Source organism: Mauremys reevesii, linkage group 13, assembly GCF_016161935.1.
Source record: "Mauremys reevesii isolate NIE-2019 linkage group 13, ASM1616193v1, whole genome shotgun sequence".
NCBI lineage: Eukaryota > Metazoa > Chordata > Testudines > Geoemydidae > Mauremys > Mauremys reevesii.
The window spans coordinates 21,520,885-21,539,515 of NC_052635.1; the positions used below are offsets into that span (position 1 = coordinate 21,520,885).

The window sequence follows — 18,631 nt, forward strand, 5'->3', positions numbered from 1 at the left end:
GACCAACAGACACTGTTTTCAAAATTCTCTGGCTTCAGGGGCCTGGAGCACATGCATACCCACAGGGGAATACAGATAGGGCAACACATATCAAATAACTTCCAATTGTGAAAGTAACTTCCTGTTTTAAAATCATCTTCCTGATAAAGTGGGTATCTCTTTAACTAATGTAACTGCTGAGCAGTCTGAGAAGTGTCTCGACACTGTCAGCATTTGATAAGCAGAGATGCTAGTTGACTTTCTGCCTTTGAGGAAGTGTTTCTGGTGGTTAGAATACAGGACTGGCAGCCTTTGGTTCTGGGTTCTGTTCCTGGCTCTGCTGTTGACATGGGACATGTCAACAAACCTCTTTGTGTCTTAGATTTTCCTCCTCTAAAATGTGTTTAATAATACTTCCCTGCCTCACAGTGGTGTTGTGTGGCTTAACTCACGAACATAGAGGTCCTCAGTGTATGAGTTCAAAGTGGTTTAAAAGTATCTCTTTCCTCTGTAGATGAACACGTACGTTTCAATATTCATGGATTTTCTTTTGCTTATGCCTGATATACTTACCCATACTGCATCTTACCATCTTTAGCTAATGCCCTCCACCTGGAAATTTACTCTCTGTTTTCAAGTTCCGTATGTTATTTCTTAGCCCTGTGACTGTGTGTTCTGGCTACCAGCTGTCACATGTGCTATATTAGCACCCTGGAATACCTGGGCATGCCAGCCTGGAACAGCAGCCTGCAAAGAAAGTGGTTACATTTCAGCAGTGTGGCCTATGGAGCAGTGCAAAAGGAAGTGCCCAAGGCCAAAGATCAGACCCTATAAGAAGCAGAAGTTTGGCGGTGACACTAACTAAAAAGGGAAGCTGTGGATTCTGCCTCACTGGAGGCTGAGTCTTAGACTCTCTTCAAGAAGAATTCAAGGAGAATGAATTCAGTTCTGTTAGGGTACAGGGAGTGGACTAAATGGCCTGCCCAGCACAGTGATCTGATGAGACTTGGTAATCACAGGTAACAAAATGCAGCCCTGATCCCGTAGCCTTCTGCACTTAAAACTCCCCTTGGCTTTGGTCAATGTTTAGGTAAGCAAGGAATGCAGGAGAGGGCCTGTTCTCCCTTAACACCTTGCCAGATGCTGCAGATAACTAAATAGTCAATGTTACCTCAGTCTTTTCAAAGTTCATGAAATGCTGAATGCATTCAGATAAAGGAGTCTACTTGTTTAACACAAAATTGGCAGGTCTCTAAGGACAAGCGCTGTGTATCAAGTGTTTTCATAACAATATACTACAGTTTACTTGTGAATTCCCCCAGAGGTGCTACTTGCCCTGTTGTTGTGGAGTGTGCGTGTGTGTGCATGCGTGCAGGCTCTGCACTAGTAGTGGGGGAAGCAAGCTGCCTTTCAAAGTATAGATGTCCCCGAAAGGGCACAGTGCTCCAGTGTCGGTGTTGTTTCTGTAGTGCCGGTAGTGCTTGTGACCCCTGCCCAGGACTGCCCCGGGGGCAAGGCAGACCTGGTGCAAAGGAACACAGCATACACAGTCAGAATGAGGAAAGTTGGGGAATGGCTAGTAAAGATGGACCATGACTTCACTCGGGTGAAATCAGGACAGGGACGAGTCTGAGAAAGGGGAAAGCAAAAACGTGAAAGTGGATTTTGGAAAAATGTGTGCGCTGCTGAATGAAACCATCTGGAAAGCAAAATGAACGGGGAGGTCATGGGCAGAGGAAATGGGCAGGGCACAGGGAGGGAGTATATGAGCCTCCAGGGGATGGTTAGGGGAAATAAGCAAGAGCAAGTGAAAGTATCTGGGGAGCTGTTTAGTGGAAGCCTTGCGCGAGGTTGTGTCCCTAGGAGAGAGCATGAGGAATGTGGGGGTACATCAGGCTGTCATTTTAGTCTTGGTGCTCACAAAAGAGAAGGAGGGAAACATGCCGCACAGAGAGGAATGTACTGGGGGACAAGGAGTGAGAAGCTCATGAAACTACATGACACAAGCACAAGTCAGAGAGAATTGCAGTGACAGTTCCAGAGGTGTACACCCAGCATCCCACAATGCAGAAAGAGGCAGTGAATAGAAAATATGAATGCCTGGGCACAGCTGGAGGGGAGCAGAGTGCAAAATGAGAGAGAAGCTAAAATGACCCCCCCCTCCCCCATATTAAAAAGGGATCAGTGGAAGAGCTGTGGCAAACTGAGCCCAATGCATCTAACATACGGACTGGGAAAGATTCCTGAATGACTGTTCAAGCAGGCAGTCGGAGGCCAGGTGGAACTTCCGTGGAGTTATTCCACAGGCTACACCAAGGGAGGGCCTGCTTGACTAACCTGACTGATGTCTTTGGGGAAGTGACAATAGGAGCAGCATTGGGTGAAATAGACGCATTAATCGGAATTTGCGAAGGCCTTCAATACACTGCCGCTTAAAAAACTGATCTATGCTAGATTAACAATGTAGTATCAGTGGTGAAATCCTCAGGGGCGTAAGGAGCTGGCTGGTCACTGAGATCAGAGAGTGGTACTGGTGAGAGATCAGGTGGGAGGGAGTTGAAAAACAGAGTGTGCTGGCCCCGTCTTGTTCATACGATACACAGCAAGTACATCAGGAACCTCGAGGCGGGAATAACCAGCAAAGTGCTCAAGTGGTTCAGGATGGCAGTAATGAGATACCTGTGTTGGAGGGCAGGGCGGAGTAGCTGTGGAAACCCAGCAGCTGCCTGCATTAGGACTGCCCCTAGCCAGGGTTATTGGTTCCTCACTTGGTTGAACACTAAACTTCACAAATTATTTGTACAAGTGAAAGGCATGATATTGGGGAGAGAGTCAGGTTCTGGTGTCAGGTGCCATCCTGTGCCTGTCATGAGTGCTCTTCCTTCATTGGCTTCCTGTCTCATCATTTTCCCAATACCACCAGAATCTTCAACTCCAACCAGAGAGAGTTGGTCATTACTGGGTCCCTTTTGGTTTTACAGGTTTCTGGAGAGAAGAGACCATCAACAGACCTGGGCAAGAAACCCAAAAGCCAAAAGAAGAAGAAAAAGAAGGACCCCAACGAGCCCCAGAAGCCTGTGTCAGCTTATGCCCTGTTTTTCAGAGACACGCAAGCAGCTATCAAAGGGCAAAACCCAAATGCTACATTCGGAGATGTTTCAAAAATTGTTGCATCAATGTGGGATAGTTTGGGAGAAGAACAAAAGCAGGTGAGTTTCTGATCTGGTTTGTTACAGCTGTTAAATTGGTTTTGTTTTGCTACATCTAGTGAGTTAGAATCTGGCCCAGCATGTTAGAAGCACAGTTTGGAGCTTAGGCAACCAAAGGTGTATGCACAAAAAAGAGGCTATTTTCAGGAGTATTGTTGAAGTGCCCTTTGACACTAAAAGCAAGGCTTTAGGGTTTGCATGCACCATTTCGAGCTCCTAATTCTGTATAGTAATTGTGTGACCTGGCCCCTGGATAATTCTAGTGGAGGTAAGTTCTCTCCACACACAAATCTCAAGAGCAGCTATATCATAACGCAGTGCAGCTACAATGAATCAAAGATAGTTTTTTATGGACTTGGCCTGGAATGCTCACAACCTGCTGCATGCCATTTGATAGAGCTGTGATTCAGAAGCCACTAGTGAATATGTTCTGAGTGCTTCTGTCCTTCATCCTCTAGTGAGCACACACGCAGATGGAGTTCCTGCATGCAACAGATTTTTTTAAAGTTTTGTATTCAGAGCCTGACCTATCAAAGCTAACATTATAACTCCCATCCCACCACACTGCATGTCGGAATTGCAGCTTCCTTGACATGTTGGAGACCCGTTAGGTGATCAGCTGTTAACACAGTGCATCCGCTAGTCACATCTTTACTGTTGCAGTTCACAAGTAATTAGCCTTGCTGACAGTATTTGTGATAGTCGCTAAATGAGTACGTAGGGAACACACTGATTGCTGCAGTAATATTAACTAGGGCACAGAGTAGAACTCTATGGATTTTAATGGCAGTTACTCTACTGGGGTGAGTTAGAATGATGGTGTCAGGTCAGATTAGGTCTAAGGCTGTATTATTGCTCTGACCTCCATAGAGCTGGGGGTGGGGGGTGATGTGCCCCAGCCTCCCTCTCTCCCTCCTGCATGGATTCCCTGGCTCCTGGGCACTCCCTGCAGACTGCGGAGAGGTAGACACGTTCATGGAGGTAGCTCAGGCTCCTACCACTGGGAAAGGATAGAACCACACACAATGTCTCCCACCTGTGCAGGTCAGGGGATATGATCAGATACATACCATTGTAGTGTCTAAGGGAAGATAGCTTGAGCTTTAGCGCTGAGCTGCTTATGCAATGTGCAGTCTGGTTTGCACATTGGAAAATATAATCCCAACTATACATATAAAACGATGGGGGTCTAAATTAGCTGTTACCACTCAAGAAAGTTCTTAGAGTCATGGTGGCTAGTTCTCTGAAATCATCCACTCAGTGTGCAGCGGCAGTCAAAAAAGCAAACAGAATGTTGGGAATCATTAAGAAAGGGATAGATAATAAGACAAAATATCATATTGCCTCTATATAAATCCATGGTACACCCACATCTGGAATACTCCATGCAGATGTGGTCGCCCCATCTCAAAAAAGATATATTGGAATTAGAAAAGATTCAGAAAAGGGCAACAAAAATGATTAGGGGTATGGAACGGTTGCCATATTAGGAGAGATTAATAAGACTGAGACTTTTCAGCTTGGAAAAGAGATGACTAAGGGGGGAATATGATAGAGTCTATACAATAATGACTGGTGTGGAGAAAGTAAATAAGGACGTGTTATTTACTCCTTCTCATAACACAAGAACTAGGAGCCATCAAATGAAATTAATAGGCAGAAGGTTTAAAACAAAAGGAAGTATTTTTTTTTCACCCAGTGTACAGTTAACCTGTGGAACTCCTTGACAGAGGATGTTGTGAAGGCCAACATAAGAGGGTTCAAAAAAGAACTAGATAAATTCATGGAGGATAGGTCCATCAATGGCTATTAGCCAGGATGGGCAGGATGGTGTCCCTAGCATCTGTTTGCCAGAAGCTGCGAATGGGCGACAGGGGATGGATCACTTGATGATTACCTGTTCTGTTCATTCCCTCTGGGGCACTTGGCATTGGCCACTGTTGGAAGACAGGATCCTGGGCTAGATGGACCTTTGGTCTGACCCAGTATGACCGTTCTTATGTTCTTTGTCCTTTGCAAAGAGACCTTTCATGCCATTGGGAAGGAGAGGAGGGACTTTCCTTTGGGAAGTAATTTCATTTGAATAATAATAAACATTATTTAAGACAATAGAAATCCCTTGTATGCATGCAAAAGCTGGGAAATTCTCAGGGCTTGTTATTACAGCTAGTCATGTAAAATATGCCTAGACAAGAGACAGTTTTGTATGTGCTGATTCACTGATTTGGGGCTTGCCTATAAACTACAATAGCTTCTCGCCACATTGGCAGCCTCAACTCCAGTGTTAAGACTTCAAAAAAGCCCAGGAAGCAGATCTTCAGTGTAACATCACACAGGGAACATCCCTGCTCTGTAGCCATCACACAGCCCACAGTCTGTTTCACGCAGAGATTTCTAGGCTCAGTTTAGCTATTCTTGTTGATGTTGAGTCAGTTACAAAAGCCCTGTAATTGCCTATTGCGAAGACCCCAGGGCACCCTTTTTTGGTAGCAAGTGTGTCTTTTTATCAGAAGGGGAGAGATCTGACATTTTCTACGACTGGTCTCTGAATCCAACCGTTCGGAAATTCACCATTCTCTCCTAAAGCACAGAGCCCTCACTTTAAAGACTTGCTGACAACTTGGGACCTGTGCCCTCTGTCTCTGAGTTCCCAGTGCTCCCACTGCCAGGATTCCAGGTGGCTACTCTTAAGACAGGAGCAGCAGATAGCTTTCGTTTCAATTGGTTCTGTCTATGCTGGGAAAATAGTCCCTGCTGCTTTGGGTCAGACACAAACAACATAGATGTTTTTCACTCCAGTGGGGTAAAAGGCATTTTATTTCACTGCAAAGATTCATGACTCTCCACACTAGTGTTGTTTGCCAGGCTGCATGAGGCTTCTGTACTGTCTTCAATACCATTTGTATTGGTTATTCCTTGATGTATGTTATTTTCTTACGTTCTAAAGAAATCTCTAACCTGTATAAATATAAAAATGCCAATTGAGAGAAGTACATCATTCACCCTGAGAGACTGCAAATGACATCAGAACAGGGGGGTCTGGGGGCCATGCCCCCACCCTTTTTATCTGCCATAAAGCCGAGAGATGGGAAGCAGGAGAGAGGCCTCAGGGGGAAGGAGCAGCACAGGGGTGGGGCCTCGGGGAAGGGGTAGTGCGAGAGTGGTGCCACGGAGGGAGGAGTGGGGAGGGGTCTCGGAGATGGGGCGGGGCCACGGTTTGGGCACTGGTGGCTCCCCCACTGTTAGAAAGCTTCCACCACCCCTGCATCCGAAACCCAGAATCAGTTGAGAAAATGAATATTCAGATGACTTCTAAATTGTGACTAAAAAGGATTTTTCATGCTTCCTGTCCTTTACATGATAAACCAGATGGTCAGACTAGTTCTGGTGGGTGCTGTCAGAATGTGCATAGGCCCTTTTCACACGATGCAGTGCTGCAACCCTCAGTCACTAGTCACTCACATCAATGAGTGTTTATTCAGGCAGAGTCCCACTGACTTCAATGAGATTACTAGCACTGTGATCAGTGGTTGCACAATCGAGCCCATATTCTGGTTATTATTCACCCAATGGACTTTAACAGCTAGGGCATGGTGTGTAAAGTCTTGGACATCCCTTTCTATGGCAATGACCCTTTTGATTGTTTGCTGATCCAATCCTCTCCCATCTCTCTGCTGCTGTGTCTTGTCTCCTGAATACACCATAACTTCTTATTACTAAACAGCCCCAAAGTTCTCCCCCTAGGTAAAAAGTACTCTGTTCCCTTTCTCTGACCCTGTTCTCACTTAACACACTCACCTCTGCTTTGCTCCTACAGCCAGACCTCCTGGAATTCCTCTTGGCCTCACACCTTCTCTGTCCTCTTACGTCTTAGCTCTCTGGAAGGTGTCCAGCACCATCCTCTTGCTGGGATTCATCCTGGCTTTGACCAGGCCTCTATTAAAATTCTTAATCCTGAAATCCTTATCTACTAGTCTTCCTAAATAATTACTCTCTGTACTTCAGCACGTCCACAAGGTTGGCCTGTGGAACTCATTGCCACATAATGTCATTGAGGCCAGGAACTTAGCAGAATTCCAGTAATAGTTGAACATTTATATGGAAAATGAGAATACCTAGAGATATGATATTAAGTTTTTTTTTAAATAAACAGAGTTGTTCTAGGAGGGATATAAACCCTTCTGCTTCAGGGCATAGGACAACAACCACTAATGGGGGTCAGAAAGAAATATCGCTTGGCAGCAGGCTATCCTGCAACTGTCTGTTGCAGGGCTTCCTGCACCTGCTTCTGACGTATCTTTCACTGGTCACTGTTAGGGACAGGATACTGAATTAGATGGACCCCGAGTCTGGTCTGGTCTGGTCAATTCCAGATGACCCCTATGAATGTTCTTTCTTTCCAGGTCTGGGAATCATACCAGTCTTATCCTCACTGTCACCTTCACTCTAGCTCCCCCTTATATAGCTGTTCAACCCAATTCAGAATGACGCTCCTACATTTCAGATCTCTCCAGAGCCTTATTCCACCTCCACATCTCTGACCTCATACCCATCTGCTTTCTGGCTTCCGCTCTGATCTCAGTTGCATTGGTGTCGTGCAGAAGTAATCCTGGTCAATGTAACCAAGACAAAAAACAAGCCCACGGACTCCACTTCTCCATTCTGGGACGTCTTTCTGTCCCCTCTTCCATGCTGTCCACAGCAGTTGGTGCCTTTTGCATGGGCTGCACCCTTCATCTGAAAATCGGCCCTTCCTTCCCCCCTGCCCCCATCTCTATGCCATGGAGCAACTTTCACTTCTAGTCGTTAATACTCTGCTTAAAACCTACCTTCCCCTGTAGCTTATGGTTGACTCTCACAGTAAATCGTCCTATGACACCATATGAATTAGGACCCTCCAGGAATGTAATGGGCTAAATTTACCCCTGATATAACCCCATTAACTCCAGAGAGCCACGGGAGAGGACTCTGCCTCCCAGACTATGGAGCAGCTGCACAAAGGCCCTTCTGGCTCAACAGCTGGAGTAGACCCCAGGGGCCCTCCCTTCTGCAGCATCTGGTGGAAGAGGAGGACAGGAGGATTCATGCAGCCCATACATGCCCCCCTCACACCCTTGTGAGCAGCCATACCAGAGTCCATGCCCTGTGGTCCTTCCACCTCCCCCTTACACAGCTGAGCTGCATCAGTTCAGCTGCCAAGAGACCCTCCGCAGAGCAGGGGTTGGATTTGCCCCTAGGTTTCTGTCCCCTCCTATGTACAGAGCCATGGCATATCTGAGTTATAGATGCACAGAAGAAACCCAGCCGAGGCTTCTGAGACAGCAGCTTTCTCTGCCTTTATTCCTGCCACTTAATTTCAGCCCTAACTGCATCTTCCTTTCTTAATATGTTAAAGATGTCTCTGTGGATGGGAGACCCAGTTTCAGCCCAGCCCAGCTGAAAATTGGGTTTACATAATGGAAACACTGGTGCGACCCCTGACTGAGCAAGGTGCGAACGCTCAGCTCTAATTAACAGAAGGAATTAAACCAGCCCATTTTTCTTGCCTGCTAATTCTCCCTTATTTTCTTTTACAAGAGAGCAATGGCACTCTCCATTTCTTTACACATGCTTTATAAGTGGCTCGATTTCTCTCGCTTTCTAATTGATTTAATTAAGTCATTTGTTCCTTGTCTGAATGCTTAAATATTAACTTCCTGGTTTTGTCTCCATCTGTATACATTTCTCTTGCTACAATTACCCCATCCGCCTGAGGCGCTGGCAGAGAGGACACTATTTATCTTTGACTCTGGGGCTGCACTGGTGGTTTGTGAGATGGGACACGTTTGCTCTTGAACAGTTTGGCTGGATTATGGTTTGTTTAGTCCCTATTTGCTTTCTCTTGGCCAAGCTGCCAGTATTTCCAGTCTCCTTCATTTACATTCCTAAGCAAATGCTAAGGAAAAAAAGACAGGTTAAATGAACACAATTTCTTTGATATATGAAAACACTGACTGGTGCTCAGAACATACAGTATATCGGGCGTTTCTTCTAAGCATCTCAAAGCATGATACAATCCTCCTAACAGTAAAGGTAGCTAAGCACTGGAACAAATTATTTAGGGAAGTTGTGGAATCTGTCATTGGAGATTTTTAAGAGCAGGTTAGACAAACACCTGTCAGGGATGGTCTAGATAACACTTAGTCCTGCCTCAGTGCAAGGGGCTTCACTATCAAAGTCCCTTCCAGGCCTACATTTCTACAATTAATATATTAACTCAAACATTCCTTTGTAAATAGGTAGGTAAGCATCATTATCCCTATTTAACAGATGGGCAAAGTGAGGGGGGGGAGAAGGTGAGTGGCTAGAATAGTCACTTTGTTGAATCCTTGGCCGAAATAGAAATAAAAACCAGCAATCCTGACTCTCAGCACTCTCTTTACTAGGCTACAATTCACTAGATCCTCTGAAAAGACTCTTCAGAGTTCATTACTGGTTCTAGTACATGCCTAGCTCTAGAGACACAGATGTTTTTTTAAATGTTTATAAAGTATCTGAAAGAAATTTAATTTACATTGTTTTGCACATGGAGATAATCTCTCAGTAAGGTCCATGCAAAGTATGAATTGCAGTCTGCCACACAACCCAGTGTTCAGAAAGACATACCATTAGCCCCATAATAAAGGATTCCTTACAACAATTAAAACCAGGCAAACAATGAGCCAAATCCTGAAGGTCTTACTCAATTTTTACTGAGTTCTTGCTCAGACAAAATTCCCATTGACTCTACCAAGGGTTTTCCTGCATAAAAACTGTGGATTTAGGGATATGTCCCCAAAATGTTACTGTGTAGCTGGTATAACATAAAGAACCCAACCTTGCATTCCTTGCACACACACAACTCCCATTGATGTCATCAGAAGTTTGGGATCTGTAAGGTATGGCGAATCAAGACTGTAGATAGCTGATGTTCTCAAAAGCAAACTAGGGAAATGTAGTGTAGATGAAATGACTAGAAGGTGGTTGAAAGACCATACTCAAAGTGTAGTTGTGAATGGATCTCTGTCAGACTGGGAGGATTTATCTAGTAAGGTCTCACAAGGGTCACCCTCGGTCCACTGCTATTCAGTATTTTCATTAATGACTTGGATAATGTAGTGGAGCATATGCTTCTAAAATTTGCAAATGACCCTGTGACGATGCGGTTCTGGTGGGACTCAACTGAGAGTGCCAATTCAGGATAAATTGATTAAACAGGGCAGTTACAGTCCTAGGCTGGGGTTTTTCCACTTCTAAGGCAAACCAAATCAGCCAGACAAAGAGGACTTTGGTCTCACCCCACTGGCTAACCACAAGTCACACAAGCAATTCCCTTAGACACTCCAGTTTCCCAGTATCACCATCAGTGCCACTCGTCCTGGGGATGAATGGTTATGAAAACCAACACCCCAATAAAAGAAAAAGGTTCTTCCAATCCCAAAGAATCAAGCCCCAGACCCAGGTCAATATACACATCAGATCTTACCCACAAATCACGCTGTTGCCAATCCTTTAGAATCTAAAATCTAAAGGTTTATTCATAAAAGGAAAAAGATAGAGATGAGAGCTAGAATTGGTTAAATGGAATCAGTTACATACAGTAATGGCAAAGTTCTTAGTTCAGGCTTGTAGCAGCGATAGAATAAACTGCAGGTTCAAATCAAGTCTCTGGAGTACATCCACAGCTGGGATGGGTCATTCAGTCCTTTGTTCAGAGCTTCAGTTTGTAGCAAAGTCCCTCCAGAGGTAAGAAGCAGGATTGAAGACAAGATGGCATCAGCCTTTTATAGTCTTTTCCAGGTGTAAGAACCTCTTTGTCCTTACTGTGGAAAATTACAGCAAAATGCAGTCCGGAATCACATGGACAAGTTCCTGCATACTTTGCTGAGTTACAAGGCTTATCTGCCTTCTCTCAATGGGTCAGTTGTATAGCTGATGGTCCTTAATGGGCCATCAAGCAGGCTAGGCAGGGCTAACACCAGCTTGTCTGGGATGTTTCCCAGAAGCACAGCATAAGTTTGAAGTACAGACAGTATAGAGCCAGTATTCAGAACTTCAACTACAAAACGACACATGCATGCAGACAGCATAATCATAACCAGCAACCCATAACCTGGTCTTAGACACCTTATATGACCCCCTTTACATAAGATTTGGTGCCACTACAGGACCTTGGTTGCAACCATGTTCTATATGGTCCCAGATTATATCAATAACATCACAGACCCCAAGGTGGGAAGGGTTTGGAGCACAGGATTGGGATTAAAAATGATCTTAACAAATTGGAGAATTGATCTGAATTCAACAAGATGAGATTCAATAAAGACAAGTGCAAAGTACTTCACTTAGGAAGGAAAAATCAAGTGTACAACTACAAAATGAGTAATAACTGGCTGGGTGGTAGTACTGCTGGAAAGGATCTGGGAGTTACAGTTATAGTGAATTGCACATTTAATGACTCAACAATGTGATGCAGTTTTGAAAAAGGCTAATATCATTCTGGGATGTATTAACAGGAGTGTCATATGTAAGACACTGCCAGTAATTGTCCCATTCTGCTTTGCACTGGTGAGGCCTCAGGTGGAGTTCTGTGTCCAGTTCTGAGACAAGATGTGGACAAATTAAAGAGAGTCCAGAGGAGACATGCAAAAAGGACAAAAGGTAGAGAAAACCTGTGAGGAAAAGTTATAAAATGGGGCATGTTTAGTCCCGAGAAAAGAATACTAAGATGGGGACCTGGTAACAGTCTTCAAATATGTAAAGGGATATTATAAATAGTACTGTGATCAGTTGTTCTCATGTACTCTGGAGGGTAGAACAAGAAGTAATGGGCTTAATCTGCAGCAAGGGAGATGTAGGTTAGATATTAGGAAAAACTTTCCAACTCTAAGAGTAGTTAAACTCAGGAACAGTCTTCCAAGGGAGGTTGTGGAGTCACCATCATTGGAGGTTTTTCAGAAGAAAGGTTGGACAAATGTGTCAGGGATGGCTTAGGTTTACTTGGTCCTGTCTCAGCACAGGGGACTGGACTTGGTGGCCTCTCAAGGTTCCTTCCAGTCTTACATTTGTCTGATTCTATGATTTTAAAGGAGGCAAAAGTGCTCCCAGCACATTAGTCATATTCAGACAATATTTTTATGCATCATTTGCCTCATTGAGCTTTCCACTTTTTATAAGAGGATAACTGGACGTGAACTCCTCCCAGAGCCTCTTGGACTTGAGGGCTCTATTTTGCTTGGACAAAGATTGCAAACCTTATCATTTCTTGTTTTCAAATGGTCTCAAAGCTCTCCCTGCAGGTGAGTTTTGGTGCCAGCTCTTCAAGAGAATGTCCAGGATGAGGCAGGAGGGGAGGACCAAGGGCAGGGGTTTGGTTGTCTGATGAATCTATTCATAGCTGACCGGAGCCATTGCATTATCGAGTCACACCTTTCTGATACATAATGACCATTTCACAGCACATGCCCATTAAGTATCACAAATACATTGAGCTGTATGTCCCATTATGCTACATTTAAAAGTTATATGGCATTGAGTGAACCCAGCCACCATCTCTGTGCTGGTGAAGGATAGTCCATAAATTCCTTGCCTGTGGCAGTACCTTGGCCAGGATCACTACAGAGCAGGGGTGGGCAAACTACAGCTCGTGGGCTGGATCTGGCCCACCAGCCGTTTTAATCTGGCCCATGAGCTCCAGCCAGGGAGTAGGGTCAGGGGCTGCTCCACACGGCTTCGGGAAGCAGCGGCATGGCCCTCCTCTGGCTCCTACACATAGAGGCAGCCGTGGGGCTCCACTCTGCGTGTTGTCCCCACCCGGGGCAGCGTGCAGAGCCGCCTGACCGTGCCTCTGCACAGGAGCCGGAGAAGGGACATGCCGCTGCTTCCAGGAGCCACTTGAGGTAAGCACCACGCAGAGCCTACACCCCTGAGTCTCTCCCCATGCCCCAACCCCCTGCCCCAGCCCTGAGCCCCCTCCCACCCACCAAACCCCTCGATCGCAGCCCGGAGCACCCTCCTACACCCCAAACTCCTCATCCCCAGCCCCACCCAAGAGCCCACACCCCCAGCCGCAGCCCGCACCCCAGCCCAGAGCCCCCCTCCTGCACCCTGAGCTCCTCATTTCTGGCCCCACCCCAGAGCCCGCACTTCCAACCAGAGCACTCACCCCCACCCCAATTTTGTGAGCATTCATGGCCTGCCATACAATTTCTATTCCCAGATGTAGCCCTCAGGCCGAAAAGTTTTCCCACCCCTGCTACACAGTGTATCCAATCCCTCCAGTTAGAGAGGGTGGCCCAGTGCCAGTCCTCCTGGCAGGCAGAATCCAATACCCTACCACAGCTGGCTGATTGGCAGTGTGTGTTAATTTGAGCGACACTGCGTATGGCTTCTCTACAAATTGAAGCGAGACACTACTGTTTGCCACATACCTCTGACAGCAAGCAGAGGGTTAATCCTCTCTCTCCTTTGGGTTGCTAATGATTATATGCACTGCAATAGCAAAGCTGTAGCCTTTTATTTGCTATTGAACAGGTGCTGCTGCTCCCACAAAGCAAATTTGCTTTTTTCTCCTGATGAAATAAGCAAAATAAAGGTTGCTTCCGTCCCATTTCAAATATGTTTTTTCTTTCTCCTCCACTAACTGAAAGACAAACACAGACTGGGAAACAGAATGCATATTATGCAAGAAAACCTATAATCTAGGAACATCTTTGATTAGAAGGCTGCTGTCACGGACGTGTATTTCTTAGCCTTTTTTTTTCTTCTGGTTTATCACTTGTGCCTTTTGTCATATTGTTCCTTCTTCTTCTCTTCCCAGCCTCTTCACAATGAATCTTCATTTTCCCTCTGACACACTTGTATCTAAATTCCTCATTTCCTGCTTTTTTTTTTATTTATATCTGTTGCCTGGTGATTTGATCATGCTGTGGAATACAGGATTAGCAATCTCCCTGTCCTTGGGTACTGCTCAAGGACACCTGTTCAGCAACTTGCACCATTTCCTTCCCCTCCTTAACCCTTTCGGGCATTGAACTTGCCATGTGCAAATAATAATAAATATAATAAATAATAATAATTTTAAATACCTTAACCACTACTTTTGCAGTACATTATAATCTTCATTCTTCAACAGCTGGCATGGCCTTTCCTAAGAGGCTTACACCAGAATCTAAAGAATGTGACACCAAAAAAAATAATAATAATACACATTCTTTGAACTTTGCAAATAGTTTAGCAGCTGTTCTTGTAGAGATAGCTTATACTTTACTCAAAAGTGAAATGCTAATTCAGCTATTATCATCAGATGGGGTACCTGTCTCTAGTAATCCTCCTTCAACTCCCAGCTCCCTGTATAATTCCTTGCCACAATGTTATTTTTTTTTCATTAAACAGCTACAATCACAATATTAGAGAGAGGTTTAAAGGAGCAGGCTGATTTGACACTAACTGTAGCGGATTTTGAGGATTGGATTGAAAGGAACTCTTCTAATTCTGCAGTGAGGATTCTGTCCTGGAATAAGCATGGAGTTTAGGCAACCTGTCGAAATTCAGTCAAGATGCTGGAATCTATTTAACGTTAGCACCATGTAGAAGAGCTTAGGTTATCCAGATAGGTACCATTCAGACACTACCTCACTGGACTGACTAGGTTTTAGTTTCAAACTGCTTCTTTAAATGCCATGCTGTCCCTTTATATTGAATGAATGGCAAATGCTGCCCTCAGTCGAGCTGGCCATGCTGTGGCAGGCTGCACGCTCTGCAGGAGCAAGGGCTTGGATTTGGGAAGAGCCTGAACGTAAGTCGGCCAGAGGCTATTGCATGGGGTTCCCAGGGATGAGGTGCAAAGTGCACTGGTCTCCAGTAGGGCTAGCTGTTGCACCTGGAGGGTGTGGCATGTATTTAAACATGTGGGCAAAAAGGTCGTGCTAGAATGAAGAAGGCAGTCAAAGCCTTTACTCCTCTGTCCCTTAAAAAATGGGAGGCAGGAGAGGGGCGTGGACCCTTGCTCCCGTTTGAGGGAGGCACGGTCCTAGCACTGGAATTGGCGCTAATAGCACGGGGTCCTACGGGACTGCTGTCATTACAGGGGGTGAGTTCTTGATGATGAAAGCCCTCGCTGAGGAGCTCTGTGGCCGGGCCCATCTGCCTCTGTAGGTGTCGCAACAAAAGGCCCTGTCCATGATACCCATACAGCTGTGTCAGAGATCCGAACAATTTGGTTGTCCCCTAGCCTGGCTACAATTGTAGCTCAAATCTCATAGAATCATAGAATCTCAGGGTTGGAAGGGACCTCAAGAGGTCATCTAGTCCAACCCCCTGCTCAAAGCAGGACCAAACCCAACTAAATCATCCCAGCCAGGGCTTTGTCAAGCCTGACCTTAAAAACCTCTAAGGAAGGAGATTCCACTACCTCCCTAGGTAACCCATTCCAGTTCTTCACCACCCTACTAGTGAAAAAGGTTTTCCTAATATCCAGCCTAAACCTCCCCCTTTGCAACTTGAGACCATTACTCCTTGTTCTGTCATCTTCTACCACTGAGAACAGTCTAGATCCATCCTCTTTGGAACCCCCTTTCAGGTAGTTGAAAGCAGCTATCAAATCCCCCCTCATTCTTCTCTTCTGCAGACTAAACAATCCCAGTTCCCTCAGCCTCTCCTCATAAGTCATGTGCTCCAGCCCCCTAATCATTTTTGTTGCCCTCCGCTGGAGGGCAGATAACCCTGTTTCATACCCAGATCCAGCCTATGCTATAAGTCTGAACCAGGTCAATAGGCAAATTAGGGGGAAACACAATGGCAATGAGGTTCCCTGGCCTCTCAGTGTTTGTGCACAGAGGACCCCAGACGCCATCCTGTGCTGTCCCTCTCAGTCAGCGTGTTCGCATTCTGGCACAGTTTTTTGAACAGACGGAACCCCCAAAAAGGGTCTCTCTTTCCCTCCTGCAAGCCATTTTGGGCCTGTGCTAGAGGAAGCGTGTTGCTGAGATGAGTCCCAGAGGCTTGCTGAATCGTTTGGGAATAATCGGGGATCCAAGAGTACCCTTCTGTCTTCATAGGTTAGACCGGCAGCGCATCAAGAAAGAGAGCTATCTTCGGTTCCATATCTCCTGCTGGCTAGGGCCCTGATCCTCTGAGGCAGAGAGAGAACTCAGCTCCTTCCAGTTGGCACTAATGGGAATGGGGAATGCTCAGCACCTCACAGGATTGTGCCTAAGGCCAGCAGGGGCAGATGCTCACCCCTTGAGGGAGTCGAGGGGGAAAGATGCAGAATGGTGACCCCAATGGCTGATTAAGGAGAATCATAGAAGTGTAGGACTGGATGGGACCTTGATAGGTCACCTAATCCAGGCCCTGGCATTCAGGCAGGACCAAGTAAACAAGACCATCCCTGTCAGGTGCTTGTCCAACCTCCCATTATGAGATTCCACAACCTCCCTATGTAATTTCTTAACCACCCTGCAGTTAGGAAGTGTTTCCTAATGCTTAACCTGAATCTCCCTTGCTACAATGTAAGCCCATTGCTTCTTGTCTCATCCTCAGTGGATAAGGAGAACAATTTATCACCCTCCTCTTTATAATAACCTTTTACATACTTGAACACTGTTATCCTGTCCCATCCCCCCTAGTCTTCTCTTCTCTTCTCCAACTAAACTAAGCCAGTTTTTTCAATCTTTCCTCATAGATAGGGCAACGAGTAGGTTCTAAAGGGATCCTGTCCTTCTTTCCTCAGCCAGGAGATTGAGGGGGAGGGTGTACAGATAGGGAAAATGGGGGTTGGAGGCTCTGATCATTGTGACTCCTTTCTCCCTGCTGTCCATGCATCTCGCTCATGTAATGCAACTGAGCTCCTCACTTCCACAGAGCAAGAGAGCAGACACTGGCCCTGAGCCATCTCTGTCTGCCTGCCTGCCAGCCCTCCAAGAGCACCCATCGCTATCACAGTATCAAGGGAAGGAGCTGGTTTGCCTCAGTTTCATTTGCTTGGTGCAAGGTGGGCACTGCCATCACCTTGCCAGCCACCACTGAGTGAAATGCAGAGACTTAGCTGGCACTGACTCTGCTCCGGGGCCCTACCCAGCCTTTATATTCAATGTGATGCATGTTTGATGTTTTGGTTCCTTTTAATTCCTTCTATTGAGTGACATGCATGCCCTGCCCTCGCGCCCTTCCTCTGACAGCTCAGCTGTAGTTAGCTGTATTGATTGACTGAACCATCCTGCTTATATAATTTTTCTCCTCTTCCGTGAGCTCAGCCTCTCTGAGCTTGTCGCCTGGTTTAATCTCTTCCTGGTTTCAGTGGTTCTTGTCCTGTTCCATCTGTTTACCATGAGCGCCCCAGGACCCTACCTCATTCCCTATGTGCTGCCTTTGGTTTTCCAAGCCAGAGACCCCTGTCATTGCCCCGACAGTGAGAGAGAACTACATTAACCTGAAACAGAGACCAGGTTTTCCCCATTAGAAAAATTTCATGTTCAGCACTGTTGGTAAACTCTGCCCTGACCAGTGCAACCTCCCTGAAGTCAGTGGATAGCACAGGTATAAATCAAGACAGGAGTTAGCCTTAGTTAAGTGCTACTCTATTCATCTCCAGCAGGAGGAACCAGGGTGAAGACCCCAGGGTATCATTATTACCTCCTGCTTGTCACTTGTACATAAGCAGCCCATGCCTGACTCCGGGTGACAGTGGCTGAATCGCCAAGGGCTGGGAGATTTTGTTTGGCTGAGATGTCCAGAAGGGGTTCTGCTGCATATTGAAAAGATACATGAATGATGTGGCCTCCTCTCCCCCCCCGCCCCCGTTCCCTTGCCTCCCATCCTCAATTCCCTGATCATATTCCCTGTGTCTCACTCCCCAAAGCCCTATCCTACCTCAGGGGAAAGACCCAAAAGGCTCTTAGCTAACATGTTGATGGGAGCGCCTAGACACCTGCTTAGAACAGAAAACCACAGATTTCCTTAGTCGTTGCTGTCAAGGTCTCTGGAGTGGCCCATGGCTCTGAATGCCCACCTCAAGAAACAGGGCACAAACCCCAAACTGGTTGTGTGTTGTATACTTGGATTTCATCAACCAAGTATCAAGTGTGAACAAATCAAGCACCACAACAGCCTCAGCATGGAGCCACAGACAGTCCCCTTGGGCACTCCGGTCTATCTTGCTACCCAGGCAGGCTTGCCTTGGTGATAGATGGTCCCTTAAACTGAAAATCACAACGATATTCAGGTTACTCCCAGTCCCTAAGAACCAGTCACTTACTCCAGGTCAAGTGCATCCTAGATCTCTCACCAAAGTGAACACTTGTAAGCAATCCTATAATAAACAAAGGTTTATTAACTAAGAAAAAGAAATGAAAGAGTTATTTACAAGGTTAAAGCAGGTAAACACACACGAGTTAGTCTTAAGTTCCAAAAGATGAGAGTAGCTG

At 45.9% G+C, this 18,631-nt stretch overlaps 1 protein-coding gene across 8 annotated transcripts in view; it reads left to right on the forward strand.

Annotated features, from left to right (window-relative positions):
• TOX2 (TOX high mobility group box family member 2) overlaps window positions 1–18,631 on the forward strand; it is a 257,961-nt gene that overhangs the window by 208,740 nt on the left and 30,590 nt on the right. For all 8 annotated transcript variants that reach the window (XM_039499255.1, XM_039499252.1, XM_039499258.1 and 5 more), the window contains one exon: window positions 2,961–3,188. In XM_039499255.1, the coding sequence (XP_039355189.1) occupies window positions 2,961–3,188 (228 nt within the window). The remainder of the gene's footprint in view (window positions 1–2,960; window positions 3,189–18,631) is intronic.